The 20331-nt window shown below is 50.1% G+C and overlaps 1 protein-coding gene across 1 annotated transcript in view; it reads left to right on the forward strand.

The window, feature by feature from the left end:
- INPP5D (inositol polyphosphate-5-phosphatase D) overlaps positions 1-20331 on the forward strand; it is a 138260-nt gene that overhangs the window by 17532 nt on the left and 100397 nt on the right. Inside the window, exon 2 of the mRNA XM_023523773.1 lies at positions 1-34. Coding sequence (XP_023379541.1) covers positions 1-34 — 34 coding nt within the window. The remainder of the gene's footprint in view (positions 35-20331) is intronic.

Consider the following 20331-nt stretch of genomic DNA (forward strand, 5'->3'; position numbering starts at 1 on the left):
CCTGCCCAACGAAGATGATAAGTTCACCGTTCAGGTAAGCCCTCTACAAACCTAGAGCTGCGATCCTGCCTGCGGCCTGAACTGGCGGAGAAAGGGAGAAAAGGGGGAGAAGCACGTGCCTCGAGCAGCCTGGACAGGAAGGCCTGGCTGAGCCTGTCCTCCTAGCAGTTCACGGTGGGGATGGCTCAGCAGGTAAACCGTGACCTTACGGAGCGATGTGATGGAGCAGGCATGACGGACTTGACTCGTGTTCACAGGTGTGAAAGGGAACCGATGGGGAAGAGAGATGCCCGGAGGCGGAGGGAAGTGACTGAGGCTCGCGCAGATGCGTGAGAGTCAGAGGACCAGGGAGGATGGCATTTTCTGGGCTGGAAGATGACTTAATAGATGAGCACAAAACACAACCTGTCCACGTGCAGAGATCTGTTCTGTCAAAGGCCGATGCTCGTGGCATCAGACTGCACTAAGCCCAAATGTGTAAAGCCTGCCACTAAGTGTTAAAGAAAACCCAGCTTGTGCTAGTCCAGGTCTGGGAAGGCCACCCGACACGCAGTCGGTGTGACGAACAGCACGGGCTTGGTGTGACCACAGTGCATGACAACTTAGTGACATGGAGGCCGGGGAAGCTATTTTTTATCTGATGGCATTAAAAGGGCACGGGGGTGGGGTGCGTGGGCCGAATGAAGGAAGTGACACCGTCATTGTCTCCAGTAGGGCCAGAGTGACAGTTCTCTGCACTGTGGTGAGAGGTAAGTTCACCCACGTGGCCAGGAGAGCAGCCAGGGCAGACAAGGATTGGGACGCCCTGTCACGGAGGAGCCGTGACAGGGTCCGTAAAGAAAGTGGAAGTATAGGGAGGGGCGGGTGCGATGTCTGGTTCCAGGGCCGGGGGCTCGTGGCATTTTGGGCAGGAGTCGGGGGCAGCGGTAGAAGCAGAGCTGGACTCCAGGATTGGACAATAGGCACCAGTCACTGGAGGCGTGACAGTGTGTCAGAGAGAGAAGCTGTGCTGAGCAGAATGCCTCCGGGGAGACTAGTTGTGGGCGTCAAAGGAATTGCTTTAAGGAGCCACTTGGGACGGGGAGGGACACGGTGAGAGGTGTGCTTCTCTATCGTCTCTGGGGCCTCTGGGGCCCGGGCTCTCTGCAGCAGGGTTTCTGTGGGAGCTGCAAGCTTGGGCTCAAGTGGACTCGCTCCGCCCGAAGGAGCGTTTCTCCGAGAGTCGCCCCAACGCGCGGACCTACGTCAGCGTCTAACGAGTACCCGTTGAAACGTCTGTAGCCAGTCTGGGCCACCCACGTGTCTTGGGCGGGGCACAGCTGGTACGAGACCGTCTTTCCAAGCGCTCGGCGGCTGCTTGTCATTAAAATGGTCATCTCTCTGGTGGGCTCCTCGCCTGTCAGGGACGCAGCCGCCAGTGGAAGGCCAGCGTGGGGTGGGCAGGGCCTCGATGACCTCTGCAGTTTCTTCCAGGCCTAAGACTGCATAAACTTTCTCGGCGGGGCTGGCATTCTTTATAGGTGATTTGCTGAAACGAGTCTAAACCCTCAGGTTAAAAGCTGGTCAACGCGTTTGATCTTTTTTCCCCTTGCGGTTTCTTCTCCTCCTTCAAAGTCAAGCCATACTTTAAGTATGACTAGGCCTTAAGCTGGAAAAGACGTGACTGTGGCTTCTGGGGTAGTGTGTGCCCATGGCCTGTAAAAGTAGAGCGTGTGTCTGGTGTCTGCTGCCTCTCACGTCATGCCCTTGCTGCTGTGGTATCTTGTATTCACCTGAATCGCTGCCAGTCCTATGGCGGCTTTAGAATCGGGGGGCTTCGTCGGGTGTGGGGGATCGCGAAGAACACGATCCTTGCCCTGGCTGACGCGTGGAAGGGGTGGGCCTTTGTGGAGATGCACGCGGCAAGCGGGAGAGGAGGCCCGGGGCCTGGGACCACGAGGGCGTGGGGCCCTGCACCCAGGTGCTACCTGCCGCCACTCAGCCCCTCTGTGTGGGTCTGCTCCTCTCCCACGAACAGGCTCACTTCTCAGTTCCCCGTCCCAAGAGGGAATCTGGTTGGCTCAGCCACCAACGGCTTTCTGTGTGTGGGCTGCCCCGAGGCCACTGGTCTGTATAAATCAGCTGCCTTGGAGCAGGTGTTGCCTACCACCAGGAGGCCGGGGGAGAGTTGTGGGGACAGAGTGTGGTTACCTGAGGCCCACACTCAGCCAGGGCGGTGGGCAGGCAGGTTTCGTAGAAGAGCTGGGCATGTCTGCTCCTGACCCCGGCACTCGGCCTGTGACCTCCTTGGTGGCCAACACCAGGTAACCAGGTTACAGGGAGCTGTGGGGACTAGGTAGCCTGAGGAAGTTTCCACCCCTCAGATATGCGTTCCTATAAAAAGACACCACTTTACTAAAATACTGGGAGGAGACGTCGAAGCCGGCACACGATGAGACGGAGCTTCAGCAGTTATCGGCCACTGCTTATTTTAACTCGAGTTCCTCTTTTCGTGTTGAGGCAAAACCTCATACTCTTTTCTGAGCTCAGCCGCAGTTTCTAAATAACACATTTCTTACACCTGACTCTGTTTAGTGCCATCAGAATACGGAGCTCCTAAAATAAGAATCCAGCCTGAAACCTGGCCAAGCAAAGTGGCGACGGAGCTGATGGCTTGCGTGCCTTAATCACCTCACCTCTTCTTTCTGGGGCTTCTGTCTTTTTGTCGAAACCAAAGAGCCACTGCCTGTTCCTTCTTTACGGAGCGACCTAGTGAAGTCAGTCCGGGCATTGTGGCCTGTGACAGCCTCGTGGCCAGTGACAGCCTTGTGGCCTGTGACAGCCTCGTTTTGGTGAGGAAGAGGAGTGACCCCGACACTCGGGGACTTTGTTCTCACTCTACCTTTCATGGATTTATGAGAAATCAGAGAAGGGAGGAGAGGACGTAAACTATCACTTTATTAAATCCCTGTGTTTTAAGGGTAAACGTAGCCGAGACCTGCAGAAGTGGGAGCCTCAGCTGACCCTTCTTTCTTTCTGAGCCAGAGCCTGTCCGAACCTGGCTGGGCGTTGGGTCCCCTGGGGGAAGGACAGACTCTGCCCTAGGAGGACAGGGAGGCAAGGCCATGACGGTGCGTGGCCTTGGGGGAGGATGTAACTGTGGGAAAGCGAGAGTCACGCACGGCGCCTCTCAGGGCAGATGCGAAGTGCCCGGCCCCGGTGGGCGGGCAGCGTCGGGGAGCGGCTGGCTGTCTTTATCCTCTGGAACATCAAATAAAACGATCGCTCTGCTGACCAGCATAAGTCAGTTCTGCTTCACGCCCAAGCGAGGGAAGAAAGGGGACGTGGAGCAAAATGAGACGAGAAGAGAGGAGGAAAGAACGAACGAAAGAGGAAAAAAAAAAGAGACGGGGGGCGGGGGGGAGGAGATCAGAGAGAGGGGGAGAAAGGGAGGAGTAGAGGCGGGTGAGGGCCGGGGGCAGCTTTGACAGAAGACAAGAAGGAAACAGGTCCGGGGCAAGGAGATGGCAGAGAAGGTGGTATTCTAGAAGATTCTAGGCAGGGCCTCGGAGCGGTGGGAAGGGGGGCAGATTTTGTGGCCATCAGGCTCCCTCTGCTCTGCTCCTTGGGCTGTGGCTTTCTGCACCGTCACCTCAGTAGCCCGAGGAATTGTTAAGCAGTTGTCCGGCAGCTGCTCTGACCCTCAGGCCCCGAGAACCTTCTGACCTGGAGCCAAGCCGCTGGCCCTGGGGGTGGGCGGCACTCTGGGGGCTGTGTGAGGGAGGAAGGCAGGTGGGCTCAGCCCCTCAGGCCTGATTCCCGTGGGAGAGCCTGCTCTGAGGAGCACGTCCGGGGCGAGCTGTTAGGGTCCCACCTCCCTGGAACATCGGGATAAGTTTGAGGCAGGACATGCAGTCCGGACGGGCCAGCTTGAGCGTTAGCGAGGGGAGGCCACCGGCCTGTCGACCTGTCACATAACTGGCTGCCTAAAACCCAACGCCACAAAGTAAATGAGGCCCTTTGAGCAATGAGGCCCTGGAGTAAACGAGGCTCCATTCCTACAACCCCTTGCTCTTCTGACGCCCTCCCTACCGAGAATAAAGCAGAAAATAAAAACCACCCCCAGTCCCCAGCCGCGTCAACGTTCGCCGTGAACTTCCTGCCTTTGCTCATGGTCGAGATCGTAGCCAGGATGCTGACCGCTTAGGTCAAGACGAGAATAGGCACACGTTTTGATGCAAGTTTAGGAGAAGAAATTCGAAACTCTCTGCCTCATAGACGCTTTCGGTATTCTTTCCTGGCTTAGAGGAAAAAGCACGGCGGATCGTGTGAGACACTCATGACTCAGTTCCTGGTGCCCGAGGCTGGCTGTCGCGCTGCTCTGCGTGGTGTGGCTTCTGGAGAGGGAGAGAAAAACAAAACGACTTTCTAAAAGCCGTCCGGGCAGGCAAACGGTTCAGCTATTGTTATTAAGCTCAGGAAGAGGGTGGCAGCTGTTATTGTTCTGAGTGGTCAGCGGGTGAAGTACGGATTCCGCCGGAGCCCTCGGGTGAAGGATGTGGCTCTAGCACACACTTCCTGATGTTGCACAAGAGGGAGCAGAAAGGGAACGGCGACAGGAGCCACGCGGGGCCACGCGGGGCCGGGGCCGCCCTGTCGGGCTCCACGGCCCCGTCGAGAACGGTGGGGCTGGCAGGGGTCCTCAGCGGCCATGCGGTCAGTCCCCTTGTGCCATCCCTGCCACCTCCTAGAAGCCCACATTTCGGTTTTATTTTGGTATTGACCTGCTATAGACCATGGACAGGTCTGTTTTCCAAGCTTCTGAATGTCTCACAACGTCTTCACATTCGAAAGGGAATTTGATGGAGATAAAATTCCTGGGGAGCGAGTATTCGCTCCAAATTCTGCAGAGGAGTCATTCTACCACCTTGAGAGATTAGTGATATAGAAAGACCCACATGCACGCTGTACAGACTCCATGATAGAGAACCATTTTTTTTTTTTTTTTGCTCTGAAGCCGGTGGGAATCCCTTTCCGTCCCGCCATTTTCTCTTCATTCATAGTCCCTAGAATGTATTCGGCCTGTTCGCTTTGCAAACTTGGGTCTTTCTTTGGCTTGGACGACGTTCCGTCCGTTAGGTCTTCGAGATGCTTTTACTCCAGCTCTTCTGGTTTCCATTTGTCATCTCTACCTCCAAAATGATTGTCTTGACTTTCTTCCCCTCCCCGTGGCCATTTTGTCTCTGCTTTTGGTGCTCTCAGCTTCTGGTCCACCTTGTCCCAGGACGTGGCCGATCCCCTCTTTGTGGCACAAAGCGGAGCTCAGCCAGGGCCGCACCAGCGGTGGTGGGTGGGTTTAGGCGCGGGACTAGGATGCATTTCTAACCAATGAGATGTGAAGGGAAGTGTGCTCGGGGCTTCTGGTAAAGGTTTATTTGTCTTAGAAAGAGATACAAGGATGAAATGGTCCTCTTCCTCCCTTTGGAAGCTGTCGTAGGATGCCATAGCTGGGGCCACTGCTGCCATCTTGCAACCCAGAGGGCGGGTAGCTGGAGAGCAAGGTGAATATGCAGAGGGCAGAGCAGAAAAATGAAATGAAGCTGGGACCTCGATGATGCCTCTGAGCTAACCGAACAGAATTAACCAGCCTGGCCACTGCCCAGCCTCCAGACTTCCTGTTTTTGAAATAATTGCTTTCTTTTTGTTCACGTAGGTAGGGTTTTCTGTTACCTGTGGCTAAAAGCATCCTAACATGTGATGGTTTGGACTATCCTAAGGGAATTTCAAAGCAGAAAATGAAAGTCTTTATTCAGACATCAAGTTTCACGGCACCAAAAGCCCCTAAGCCGTGGTCTGACATGCACGGTCCCCTCTGCAGAGCTGTGGCCTGCACTGTGCTAGCATGACACACTCCTGCCATTTCCCGCCACGTGTCTCCATGGCAAACATCCTGGGGTTCAATATCCCTTTTTGCAACCCTAACCGGAAAAAGCACACAAATACACGCAGAAACCCAATCAAAATGTTTTAGCAGTTACTCTCTTGTTGGAGAATAATTCAGCTTCTCCTCTCGGCTACCCCCTTCAAGATCAGGTTCTGGGTCTGACCTTCAGGTGAACTTGAAGCAAGAGGCTACTTCGAGTTACCCAGCAGAAGAGAGTCTTTCCTCCCGAGAGGCCTCCTGATTCCTCCATGAAAATACCTACTTACCCTCACCTGTCGCCCCCCAGCCCCTTCCCTTTATAGCACTTACGACGAGCCAACTCTATATACTTATTACTCGATGTATTTATCGCCTGTCCTAGAGCCGTTCCCGGTACATAGCGGGCCCTCAACAAATATTTGTCGAGTGAATTAATTCTGCTGCCCCCTTCATGTAAAAGTTATGACAGAGCTGCCTGTTTCATTTAAAAGTTATGACACGTTCGCCCTTGACGCACTCGTCATTCCTGAATCAGGTCTCCACGGTGTCCACCGTGTCTGTCGACGCATCGCTCTTGATTTTCCTGCCTTGGTCGATTCCCGGGGCATTCTGGGTGCCCCGGGCCCCAGTCTCAGTGTCGCCGTCACCCCCCTCCGGTGCGGATTTTAATTTCGCCGTTGAGTTTTTCATTTTCGTGCAAGCCTGCCTGATCCGGCCGGTCTCCCTCTGGAACTGGCCCGGTTGTCTACGGTCTTCCTCGTGGGGTTTCACCCCGGCTCATGCAGGCTTTGCCTGTTCGCAGCCGTGGGAGGAAGTCAGCTGCTTCCCAGGCTCTCACCAGCTCCTGCAGGAGCATCTTCAGAGAAGGCTTCCCTAGCCTCCGCTTCCTCTTCCCAAAGTTAGGGTAACGGCAGTACTTCTCGTGTAGGGAGATTTCCGGGGCCGAAGTGATGGTTTCCGCGAGGCAATTACGGGCAGTGCCTGCCATGTGATAATCAAGGAATGTGACTGCTCATTGGGCCTACGTCACCCAGCCTAGAAGGATGGAGAAGGCAGAGGCAGGGAGTCAGGGCAGGGGCTGGTGCCTGGGGTCCCACTAGGCAGCAGTAGGACAGAGCCTTGAGGATACCAGAGGGGTCGGAGGGAGGGTCCCATAATTCCCAAAGGGACCCACCTCCCCATCCATTTTCATCGTCACTCCCATTTCTTGAGCCCTCGTTAGGAGCCAGACACTTGATATAAGATTTTTAATTTAATCCTGAGAAGGAGATATTATCACGATTCTCATTTTAAATACAAGGAAATTTAGGCTCAGATGAGATAACACTGTTTGCTTGGTTCATACTATTCAGTCATAGACCAGAGATGTCATTTGACTTCCATGCTATGGGTCAGGCCACTCTCCTCTTCCTTGGCTTGGTGGCCCCCGGCTAGAAGGTGAGCATCAGATTGAGTCTGATGCTGCTGCCATTTTGGCTACTAGCCTTTGCTTCCGTGACCACCGAAGGTTGTCCCCAGCTGTGGGACCAGCTGTGAGTCGTGTGGCATTTGAGCCAGTGGCCTTCTTGAGTGAGCTCAGGATGACCCTGCTTCTCAGCTGAGTCTTGTCGGTGTTACAGCCTTATCTTCTGACTGTGTTCCTTGAGGTCAGCATGACTTGGCTTAGAGACCCCTACGGCCACCTGTTCACCTGTTCATTCATTCAGCAAATGTCAGTTAGGCACTGGAGGGGCAAGAGCCAGCCTCGACACGCAGTCCCCGCCCTCGAAGGACATTCAGTTTATAAACCGAAGACAAGCAATGATCAAGATCATCCTCTGCAGCCCAGATTTATATAGTTTGATGTAAAAGTGTTTCAGGAAACTTCTACAGGAAAAGGAGCTCCCCTCGAATGGGAGGAAATGAATGGCCCTGCCAGTCCCTCCAAAAAATTGTCATTTCTCAAATGCTTCCCCTCTTCCCACCACTATGCCCTAGCCATGTGGGGTGTACTCGGCCCTGTGCTCATCTCCCCAGTGAAGTGTGGGTGCCCCAGGAACAAGGGTGAGGGTCTCGTTTGCCTGGAGCCTGGCACGAGATACAGGATTCATGACCATTCACCGAATGAGCGGCCCGGTGGGCTTGTCTCGAGACTGTGCTTTTATCTACTCCTCAGTGCTCACGAAACCTTTTGAGGTTTACCTTAAACCCCTGTTCTTGGCAGAGGGGGTACCCATGTTGAGCAACCCCCAAATAAAATAACCCAAATTTCTCCCCCAAATATTAAATTAATCAGTAGGTGGTCAGTTAGTTGTTTTCACAGAGACTCAGCATCAGAGAGTAAGGAGTGAGAGTTCCCACAGACCCTTCATTTCAGCTGCTGCCGCTGTCCTGGGAGGCTGACGGCCACCAGAGTGTGTGCCACTCTCTGCGCCGTATTTATGCTCCCTCAAGACTTGGGAAGAGATGTCCCGAAGTCTTGAAATGGAGAAATGTACTTTCCAAAATCCAACATCTCTGGCAAACATATACTCTTAAGACCCGAAGAAGAGGCCTTAGCACCTCATACTGGGACAAGGACAGGACCAGAGGACATAGTCCTAGACTTTAAAGAGGAAAACCAGATGTGCAAACAAGTAGCTTTAAAGGTTAGCTGACCACGGCTGCCAGGGGACCCAGACGGTAGACGGGGTCACTTCCTGGTAAGGCAGCAAGGACACCGTTACCCCTGTGGGCACAAAGCTCCTTCCTGCCCCGGGCTCTCTGCACGTGCTCTGGTCTCTACCTGGGACTCTGTCCTGGGGCTGACTGTCCCGACATCGCTCCCAGGTGTCCCCGTCTGAGGCCATGCTCCGCCCTCGTCGTCAGCCGCCCTCATACGCCTGACTACGTATTTTTCTTCGTAGCCCGTAACACTCTCTGAAGTGGGATCTGTTTCCTTTTACGCTGTAGCAAATGACCACAAACCTAGCGATTAAAAAACAGCACAAATGTATTGTCTTTCGGCCAGAAGTCCAAAATGGGTCTCCCCGGGCTAACGTCGGGTGTTGGCAAGACTGTGGTCCTCTCTGGAGGCTCGAGGGCAAATCTGTTTTCTTGCCTTGAGATCCTTTGACTCCTGGTCAAATTTCTCCATCCTCAAAGCCAGTGATAGCTGGTCAAGGCTTTGTCACCAGGCGTCTCTCTGGTCCTGAGTCTCCAGCTTCTTCTTTTCTTTTAAGAGGCCGCTCAGGATTTGAGTGGGCCCCTGAGTAATGCAAGACAGTCTCCCTATCTCAGAACTAGCAACCTAAATTCCCTCTGCATCTCAGCTCCCTGACCCTGTGTAACACGACGTCTTCACAGGCTCCAGGGTCAGGACGTGGACATCTTGGAAGGGTCATTGTCTGCCCACTATCTTTGTTATTTATTGACTCATTCCTTTGTCATCTGTCTCCACCAAGAGGAGATAAGGCCCAGGGGAGCCAAGGCCTCATCTGTTTTGCTCACCCCTGTGTCTGCAGCTCCTAGAAGAACACCTAACGCATAGTAGGTACTCAATAAATACCTGCTAAATGATTGACTGCGGGGGTGAATGTGTCATATGAGCGAGGGAAGAAAGACCCCATTTCTTCATCTCTGGGAGAAGGCGGGGGACTAGAGGCCTCCAAACGTCTTCCTGCTCTAAAATGCTGATTCCTTCTGTGACAATGACATCAACGGAGGTTTAGGAGAGGGGAGTGTTCAGGGTGGCAGTTTCGTAATCTGCTCTGTGGTGTTGGGGCACAGTGGGTGCAGCGGGGACTGTGTCTGGGGTGAAGGGAGGGCAGCAGCGAGGTTTGGGGGTAAGCTGCAGAGTTAACCGAAGGGCCGCCCCAAGCTTCCTCTTTCCAAGGTGGCTCCTCTCCAGGCTGAGGGCTCAGAGCCTGTCTGCCAGCTGTCCCTTCTGTCTCTGCCAGAGTACCTCGAGAGTTTCACAATAAGAAAAGCAGCAAGCTGGAAAGCATCTCGGGGAGGTGTAATTAAGGATAAAAATATCCCTCTAGGCTCCTGCCGTGGGGAAGTGGAGAACACTCCTGTTCCTGGGACCGGTGCAGCCTCGATGGCTTTTGAGCATCAATGCCCAGGTTTTGAGCATCGATGAGCCTGCTCGGTTATAATGCCATCTGCATCTCGCAGCGCCGAACGGCACGTGGCACAGCTCTTGAAGGGGGAGAGAGCGAACCGTGCAGCATCTTAACGACAGAACCTAAGGCTCGGGGTGAGAGGAAAAGGGAAATGGAAACAGTGAGGGGGAGGAGCTTCCTTCCTCGCCCGTGGCAGAGGGAACCGACTCTCTCAAAGGCAAACTGAATATCGGCCTTGGAGAAGGACTTAGAGGCTCCCGGCAGGTCTCCCCGCCCCCCCATCTCCCTCTCCCTCTTCACCTTAAGGCAGACGGAGCCAGGCCTCCTGGACCCTGGGACTGTCCTTGGCCCCCAGGTGCCCAGGGACGCCTCCCCACCCTGCATGCAGCCTTCTGCACCCCTCAGTGCCTCCGCACGCATCGCACTTAAAGGATATCTTCCAGCTGGTGCGAGTGAACAACTTTTGACCCCATGATGAAAACTGTTGTACAGGAAGAAGCAGAAAGATCACACAGAAGGTCCTAAGAGAAATGGGGAACTAGGCTACTTCCGATCTGAGTGCCACTGAAGCCCTGTTCTTTGTGTAGCCCGGCTGGGACCGTGGGACAATTCCCCTGGCTAACTTTGCTTTTCCCTTTTTTGTATTAAGAAGGATAGCTGCAGATCGATATTTGTTATTTCCGCTTTTTCTCTTGGGAAAGTAGTCAGCAAGGGTGCGGAAGTTCGAATCGAAAACACGAAACAGAAATCAGATACCTGGACACCGAAGCACGCCTTGCTTCTCGGGAGTCTGTCAGCGTAAATACGGTTCTGTAAAACTTAACGTTAGAACCGGTAATATATTTAGCGTCTTAAAAATAGTCTTTAAGACTTCATGTTCAGCACTCGAGTGCTCACTGAGGCATTCTTGAAATGTCCACAGTCCTCTGATATTTGGGGAAGCAAAGATTTGCAAAAATGTAGCAATAATAGTCTCGTGCCTGATCAGCTACAACGGACTTGGCACAATTTCAAGTGTGTTATGATTCTCTTTCAGCTGTTGGGAGGTCAAAATGTACAAACTTCCAGTGGGATAAATTGTCCTAGGGTGTAACGCCCAGCCTGTGGCTGTCATTAACTCTATGGTATTGTATATTTAAAAGATGCTGAGGGAAGAGATCTTAAACGTTTTCATTGCAAGAAAAAAACTTGTAACAGTGATGGATGTTGATTAGACTGACCGCGGTGGTCACTTCATGTTGAATATACAAATATCGAATCGTTATATTGTATACCTGAAGCTAATATAATGTTATAGGTCAATTATATCTCGACTCTGAAAAATGTGGAAAAAAAAAGTTATTGGGAACATTGCCTAGGAACAGATAGTAGTAATGGTATTAATTACAGTGTCATTGCTTGGAGTCCCTGTGCTGTCCAGAGCTCCCTCCTACCGTCAGTCCCACGGTGGCTTCAGGCCACACTCCCTTCGGCAGAAAAGCATGGGGCCTCCTGAGGGCCCCTCTTGGGCCTCCCTCCCTGTTAGACCTGTGTCGCTCCCTGGGGGCTGAGAAGCAGATGTCCTGCTGCTCTTCTCTCTGGCAGAGCCCGAGACAGTCTCTAAAGCTGGGCAATGGGGCGGCCACTTGCCACACGTGGCCACCGAGCCCTCGGAAGACGGCTGATCCGAAGTGAGATTTGCGACGTGTAAAATGCACCCTGGATTTCAAAGACTTAGTATACAAAGAAGAGGAAGGAGAGAAAGCAGGAAAGAAAAGAATATATCTCGATAATTTTTTATTACAAATCGAAATCCTAATATTTTGGATATACTGGATTACATAAAATACAGTCATCAAATTAATTCCACCTGATTTTATAAAACTTTAAGAAATGTGGCTCCTAGAACAATTTCAATCACAATCACATGTAAGGGTCACATTATTTTCTTGCTCTAAAGCAGTGGTCTCCAACTTTTTTGGCACCAGGCACCGGTGCTCCTTTGAGAATCTAACACCCGATGATCCGAGGCGGAGCCGAGGCGATGATGCTAGCGCTGGGGAGCGGCTGCAAATACAGACGAAGCTTCGCTGCCTGCCTGCTGCCCACCTGCTGTGCGGCCCGGTTCCTAACAGGCCACTGACTAGTACCGGTCCACGGCCCGGGGATTGGGGACCCCTGCTCGAGTGCCTTGCTACTCAGCGTGGTCCACAGACCAGCAGCATCAGCAGCATCTGGGAGCCTGTTAGAAGTGCAGAGAGCCAAGCCCCAGACCTACTGATTCAGAATCAATATTCACACAAGATCTTCAAGCGCTTCCCTCGCACATGAAAGTTTGACGGCCACGTGGAGGTGGGGGAAGCAGCAGAAAGTCTCACACCTGACAGGAGGGAGCCCAAGTGGAGGCACAGGCTCTTGAGGGTAAATTGCCCATACCCATGAACATCTGTAGAGCCTGGACCCCGGGGGTGGGGTGCCTCCCCGTCAGGAACAACCCCAAGAGGTCACGCAGGCAAAGACGTACTCACTAGGACATTCGCTGCAGCACTGCTTCAAATGAGGGGCCAATAAGAACCAGCAAGAAACCCATCGTGATTGATTGGGAACTGTCCCATAAACTGTGCACAGGCAGCCGGAAGACTATGCAAGTTGTTTAAAAAATTAGAACGGAGCTGTACGTAATCAGGGGAAATGTCTCTGTGAAAGAAGTTGTTGCAGGATAATAGTATAGTATGGGAGTTTTGGGTTCTGTGTGTTAGGGGGTAGATTACAGACACAGGATTGGACATACTTCAGAGTGACAAGAAAGATATCTGAGAGACTGTAACTGTGGGGTGAGGACAGAGGGTACCAGTGAGGGAAAGGGGGGCTTCAACTTTCCAATTTGTACCCTTTGGTTCTGTTGCCATTGGTTCAAACCACGACTGAGATATAACTTTTATAATAATAATTTTTTTCCGTTTTACATTTCGCCTGTTTATTTAAAACTTACTACTACAGGAAATGGGATTATCTCAGAAAATCTGGGGGTAAGACTGCTGTAGCTTGTGGAGGGTGGTGGTCCCCAATAGGAGTCCTGGCAGAGAAGATTGGGGGAAGGGAGGTTGAGACCACATTGAAAAGGGCTTGAACCCCAGGCGGGGACTTTGGGCTCAGTTCTGCCATCAGCAAGGAGCCTGGAGGGTTGTTTGCTGTTGTTATTTTTAATTGAGGTGAAATTCATATCATCTAAAATTAACTGTTTTCGAGTGACAGATTCCACAGCATTTAGCACATTCACAATGGTTTGCAGACGTCACCCCTGTCTAGTTCCCAAACATTTTCATCACTCCAAAATAAAATTCCATACTCATATAATAATTTTAACATTAGTTTTTTTAAAAATTACCTTTTCTTCCCTATGCCCCTCTGGGAAAAGCATATGTGTTGAATTTAAATCCCCCCAGAGCAAAAAATGGGTGGCGGGTGATTTTTTGGTTGTTTTTTGTTTCTTTAAAACCTGTTGTTGTTTAAAGCCTCGCTGGTGGCCCTGCGAGCGGGGACGGGGACCGCGAGGCGGGCCCTTGGCAGGAATGCTCGTTCTCAGGTGGGCGCTCCTTCAGGCCAGGGGCAGGCAGAGGGGACCCCGGCTGCGGGGGGACAGCCGTTCTGCTTACGACAGTCGTGCCCTGCTTTCTTTCCCTTTCTCGTTTTCTTCTCTTTTTACTCTCTTTTCAACCCAAATAGAACATGAAAATACTTTTTAAAAGCGTTCGAACCAAACAGAAACACAGAGCAGAAAGTGAAGGGCCGCCCTCACCATTTCCACGATTCTCTCTCCTCCATGGCGGTCACCACCGTCAGCGATGTGGCATTTACCTTCTCGTGTGCATTTACATGGGGATATGAGCCTAGACAAACGCGTTTGTTTTTTGTTTTCTTTTTTTTCCGTAGATGGAATGAGCCACACATATGGCTCTGCAATTTCCTTTCTTTTCTTAGTAATCCGTCTTTGAGATCTAGCTAAGTCAATTCATAAACCTGTGTGCTTTTCGGGAGGGGGGTATTTTATTGTTTTAATCAGGATATAATTGACATATATCATTGTATTAGTTTCAGGTGTACGACGTGATGATTTGATATGGTATCTATTGCAAAATGGTGACCACGATAAGTCTAGTTAACGTCCATCATCACACAGAATTACGTTTTTTTCATGCGATGAGAAATTTTAAGACCTACTCTTTTAATGGCTCCCAAATATGCAATACAGTGTTGTTAACTATAGTTTTTTAACTGACGTTTTAACTTTGTGCTTGTCTATCGTACGCTACAGTTCACCAGCCTCTGAGGATGGACACTTAGACGATTTCCTTCTTTTTTTCTCCTTGTTACTACAAAAACCCAAATGTTTATCATCAGCAAGGCAAGTGTGCACCTTTGAGCACACGCGTGAGTTTTCTTGAAGATAAAACGTTATTAAGTTGAAGAAATGTCTACTTTTGCTGTAGAAGTAGTCGTGTCACCCTGCTAAAATCCTCTTCAAATGATCCATCTCCCACCTGATGTCACTCGACATCCACTGTGTCCCCACATCATGTCAATATGGGACATCGATAGTGCCTTTGATTTTTGTCAAACTGTGGGTGAAATGCGCAACCTTGATATTTTATTTTGCATTTTCCTCATTAGAAACGAGGATAAGTAATTTTCGTTCCCCCCGCCCCCACCCCTGCACTGGTCATTTGCATTATTTTACCTATGAAATGCCTATTTATATTCTTTGTCAGTTTTTCCCCTTTTTAAAAATCTCTCTGATTAAAAAAAGCTCTTCATATGTTTTGCATATTAATTATTTGGTTACTTATGCTATAAATATTTTCTCCCAGCCTGTCATCTTAAAAAAAAAGTCTTTGTTTATGGTTCATTTGTCATGTGGAAGTTTACAGCTTTTATGCAGTAAAATGTTTTCATTTATGGATTCTGGGTTTTGTGAACCACTCACGTGGGGATCATTTACCCAGGGAAAATATCATTTTTCCTAGCACTTTGGTAATATGCTTTAATGTCTAGCTCTTTCTTTATTTTTACATTGGGTATAAAATAAGGAATATAACCCCATCCTCCAAATGTATAGCCATAACATATACTAACATATCATATCCCTTGCCATTGATTCAAAATGCCATCATATCACACGCTACATTTCCACATAGTCCTCATCCGAGTTTGGATTCTTCATTCCGTTCCACCGACTGACCAGCCTGTTCTTATCCCACTCATATTTATTATTCTTCTCTTTATTCCTTGGTGGTTTCCACGCATTTTCTTTTCCAGGTGAATTTTATGATCAGCTTGTAAAATTCCCTAAAAATTCCAGTCAGAATTTTTATGTAATTACATTGAATTTATAGATTAATTAGAAGATCACTTATCTCCTTGTAATATCGAGTCCTTCTGTCGGAGAACATGGCCTCTTTTTCCATTTCTTCAGATTTTCTTCTGCATCTCTTTCACGCTGTCTTTTACATTTTCTCCATATAGTTCTTACATCTTTGCTGTTCCTGGGTGTGAAGTAGTTTTAGCTGCTTCGGCAGACAGGGGCTGTCTTTTTCATGACGTTTTCTGATTGGGTTATGTTAGTGTCTAGGAAAGTTACATTTTTTTGTACGGTGCTCGGAACCATCTTTCTGAGTGATCTCACCAGTTCCGATCGTTTTTCGAACATCTTCTTTTGGCTTCTCTAGGTGCACGATCTCGTGGTCTGAAAATGGTGAGAGCTTTGTCTCTTCTTTCCAAGACGACTCATTTGGGGAGACGGGCGTCGTTTTGGTTTTCTCGTGCTGGCCGATGCAGGTCGGTGGCAATGGCATTTATCGTTTCCGAGGGCTCAAATCAAAGACAGGGAGTGGAACGGGAGTGCCGAGGGGAGGGCGTCGGCCAAACAGCACCCAGACTGGAATAGCAGAGCGGGTGGGAAGCTGCTAAGTGCAGCCGGGTGGTCAGTGCCCGACAGGGCCGTCTCTCTGACCTCGCCCCTTCTCCAGATCGCTGAGCTCTGCTTCATTTTGAGTCTGCCTGTTGCCCAGCATATTTGAGATGCTTCCTAGCTTGGTGGTAGAAACACGCTGGTAAGCTTACCTCCTGGATCCTAATCTGAACCACTTATGTAAATGAGAGGGAGAACCCAACAGCACCAGAAACCCATGTCCGGGCCGACATTAATGTATTCTCTCTCTCTCTCATATTCCTCCATGTGATCCTCAACCGAAAATCACAGCTAAATATCACCACGTGCCTTATTGAAATCTACGTATGGATTATAGCGAAGATCGGAAGCTGGTAGCCCCTGTGTTAGATTTAGTGTTCTGTTTGCCTGCCATATGTTTTTAAAAACTTATGAACCGATTTAAAGCATTTTTAAAAATTCAGAGATTTTACATACTATTCTGAATTTTCAGCTTCCCTTGAAGAATTTGAAGCTCTGATAAGCTTAGACTTATATTACCCCATGGCGATATAACATAGGTAAGTAGAAGCCCCTACTCCCTGTCACCACTTTTAATGGGGCATTTCTCATTGCTGTACCACAGTCCCCACCTCTCCCTACTGCCTCACTGCCAGCCTATTGCACTTGTTTATATCATCTGCCTGGCTTCTGTAGGCAACTGGGCTGTGATATCTATCAGATGCAACAGACGATTCAATTTATTAAGCTAGCAAACATAGGCTGACCTTCTACTAAGTAAAGAAAATTCAAAACACAGGTTTGGCTGACGAGGTCTGTTCCCAGTGGACCCCTGCTGGTTCCTAGCATGCTACTTGCTTTGTCGCATCTTACAAACTATCCTCTTAGCGATCCGATCTTGAATCTGGCCTGGGATGGGCATAATGCTCACTGAGCTGTAAGGAACAAGAAAACCAGTCTTGCCCATTGTGAAAATCACAGCTTCCCTGGCCTGCTCTTGGGATGAGGCGGATTTTGTAGGACAGGTAGAGTGGCATCCCCCTTTTCTGCCTGGGGCTTCGGTCTCATGATGTCGGGGTGCCTTGATCACTTCCTCAGAGCACCAGGAGCCTGCAAACAGTGACTTACAGTTCCTCCGAAGGCCACACTGTTTGCCCCGAGCTGCCCATCTGCTCCTGTTTGCCTTAACTGAGCCTCCCTCCCCTAGAGGACTAAGGTGAGCCCTGCTGGGGAGCTGGGAGACTCATATTTGTCACTTCATTTTGCCAACCAGAACATTTTGCTAGTGTCCCTTTTCAGCTTCTTATAGTCACAGACAATCCCACCTACCCGTCCAGATAGGGCGGAAGCTTCCCGTTTCGATCTGGGCTTTTGCCATCTTTAAGTGAAAAAGTGTTTTTCCCTCACTGACCAATAATCCCTCCTGTCAGATCTCCAACGAATCATTAACCATCAGTGTCAAGGAGATTTTTTTTCCTGTCCCGACGTTGCTTCTAGGAATTGAGGCCGTGCAGAGGGAAAGGCAAGCGTGCACGTGAGGCCTGGCCTGTGAGAATCGAAGGGATGATTTTGCCTGAATGGTAAATGTCGCTGGGCTACCTGCAGTGGCAAATATTTGACAACCAGTTCTCCAGGGAAGAAAACAAGGCCTGATCTGTAGTGGCTGCCAATTTCTGTGGTGTAAATACTCTCGTCGTGGCTCCTACCATAGTGGCCACATGTAACGAGTAGCTCTTGGGGTTCTGGAAAACTCGAATTTTGAACCAGCACAGGGTGGCACAAGCTGGCGTGTGTAAACGCATACCTGCTGCTGCCCCCGGCGAAGTCCACGTGCCTCTGGGACTGTAGATGTCTTTGTTAGAGACTCCAGTAGCTCATTAGGAGTCAGGCAGTTCAATAATCACCTCGGCTTTACGTAGAGCCCTTTTAATCCACAAACTTTATTTATAAATTATTTCAATCCCATTTTACCCAGACCTTTTTATCGCATTTGGGGAAGGTAGTGTTTTTCTACCCGATTCTTCTACTTAATCTTCCATTCCTGTGAGTATCAGTTTTCTTTTTTTATCTGGAAAACGTGCATTGAGGATACATTAGCGTATTCAACACGCAACAGGTGCTCCGTGATTAATGACTCTTCCTGACTGAGAGCCATACCCTGGACTTCTATCATAAGGCTCATTTAAACACCTGGCCAGGGAGGTCTCAGGATCTTCATTCATGGACAAGGGAACTGGCTAAGCCTTAGAGAGTTAAATACTGTACATTCTCTAGGTCACACAACGAGTTGGTGGAGGAGCTAAGATTTGAATTTCTAGCCGACACGGTGTTTTAAAAAATTAGTCGCAAGCGTTAAAAAATCTGAAATTTTATCTAAGAATCTGCACTTTTACCTTCCCTTGGATATTCTGAAATTCTGACCACTCTAGGGCTATGCTCTCCCACGGGGATGAAATTGGAGCTGAGTGGAAGGCGATCCCTTTAAAGGGACATTTCTTCAAGGGGCCACAGTTCCCACCTCTCCCTACTGCCTCACACCCTGCCTGCTTCACTCACATCAGGCTTCAGATTTTGTGCTTATACTTATGGGCCACATCACTTACTTAATAAATGTTACTCCCCCTTCCCCCATCCTTACTCCACACTTGGCCAAGGAAAACACCTGAAACGAGAAGATTTCAGTAATTAATTCAGGTCAAATCAGGACGGTCACGACAAACCGAAGAACTCGTCTTTCGTTATCAGGCTATGTGATCGAAACCACAGTGCATTCGCGCTGCACAGCAAGGCCCTCGCAAACCGTTTTAACCCTTCTCTCTCCACGCCATGCTTACATAACCCTCTCTTTAATAGGCAACCTTTTGGGTAGGTGTCTTTTTCTTTGAACGCGTTCTTTTAAAATGTCCATTGTTGTTTCGTGCGCGTGTATTTTTAGCTCACTGAAGTGATATCCCAGCTTTCGTTCTGTTTTCTACTTTCTTCATCAAAAGATCTTTTTAAGACCTTCCGTGTTGCTGCATACACATCAAGCCTTTGCTTCTGGCTGCTGCATAACGCCCCTGTATGCCTTGACCACACCTTACCTGTTTACTCTCCCGATGATGGACACCCAGCGTCCTTCTATATCTCTGTCACCACTGATTTGTGATGACCATCCATCTAGGTGGCCCAATGTGAGCCCTACGTATATGCCCAGGGGTGAAATTGCTGGGCCATAGGACATACACGTGTCTGGTTGCTCTCCAGAATAGCTGCCCTGGTCTACACGCCTGGGATTCTTTAAACAGCACAGATATTGATAGAGTAACAGAGGAGAGAGGGCTTTTAAATATGTAATACCCACTAGTAAATAAGGTCCTTCGGGTGGAGTTCAAAATAGGCTTGCCTCATACCAAGGTACCAGAACACACAGGCAGAGAAGCTGGACGGCAACCTTTCCGAACCCAGGAGCACAGGACTTAGGGTGAGGGACCCGAAGTTCTGATGCTACCACGTTTGGGGAGTCACTTGGCCCTTCCGAGCCGCAGTTTCTTCGTCTGTAAAATGCGAAGGACAACAGAAACTCAAGTTATGTCATTTAAGTAGTCAGAAAAATACTAATCCTTTCATTCATTCTCAACATGGAGGTGAATACGTGATGCATTTTGTCACCTAACTGCCGGGTTTCCATGTGTGCCCAGTCTCATTTAGGGCATCCTGTATTCCCTCTCGCTGGTTCAGGGGCTCACAGGACCAGAGGCCCAAATGCAGGGTAGGGTTTTGAACTGGTCTATGCAGAGGTGAGGTAGGATGCGTGCTGAGCCCAGGGCAGGAGGGAGCAGGGAGGGAGCAGGGAGGGAGTAGGGAGGGAGGAGGGAGGGAGCAGGGAGGGGTGGTAGTAGTCCTCACCAACAGCCTTGTTTGCGGGAGGAAGAGAAAGAGAAAGCTAAGGGCTTCAGGGCTAACCGATTCCTCCATAAAGTGGGGTCCAAATTCTCTGCCGTTGGCGAGGGGCTTGGACTGAGGGCGTGAGGGTGAACCCTTGGATCAGCTGTTGAGGGAGGGTTCAAGATGGACATGTAAAAGGACTGATTTGGGTGTTGGCCACCGCAGGTCAAGTTCTTCCAGAAGCAGGCCCTGAGCTTAGGTACCAGTCATTCATTAAAGAAAGTCTCCTAGGAGAACCCAGTAAGAGAGGGCATGCCGGGCAGGGAAAGGGGGAAGCTAAGCAAAGCTGCAGTTCCGGGTGGATTCTCAGACTCATTCTGAGCCCCGAGTGTGAATTCTGCCTCCGCGTGTGTCCCACATGGAAGCAAAGAGCCGGACTTGTACACACTTCTGCACACTCTGGGCCGGGCCCAGGGAACAGATTGCTCCTTGGTTTCTACGGTCTCCCTATGTATGAACGAGGCAGCTCCGGTGCCCAAATGATATCTGAG

This window comes from Pteropus vampyrus, unplaced genomic scaffold, assembly GCF_000151845.1.
Source record: "Pteropus vampyrus isolate Shadow unplaced genomic scaffold, Pvam_2.0 Scaffold411, whole genome shotgun sequence".
Lineage (NCBI taxonomy): Eukaryota > Metazoa > Chordata > Mammalia > Chiroptera > Pteropodidae > Pteropus > Pteropus vampyrus.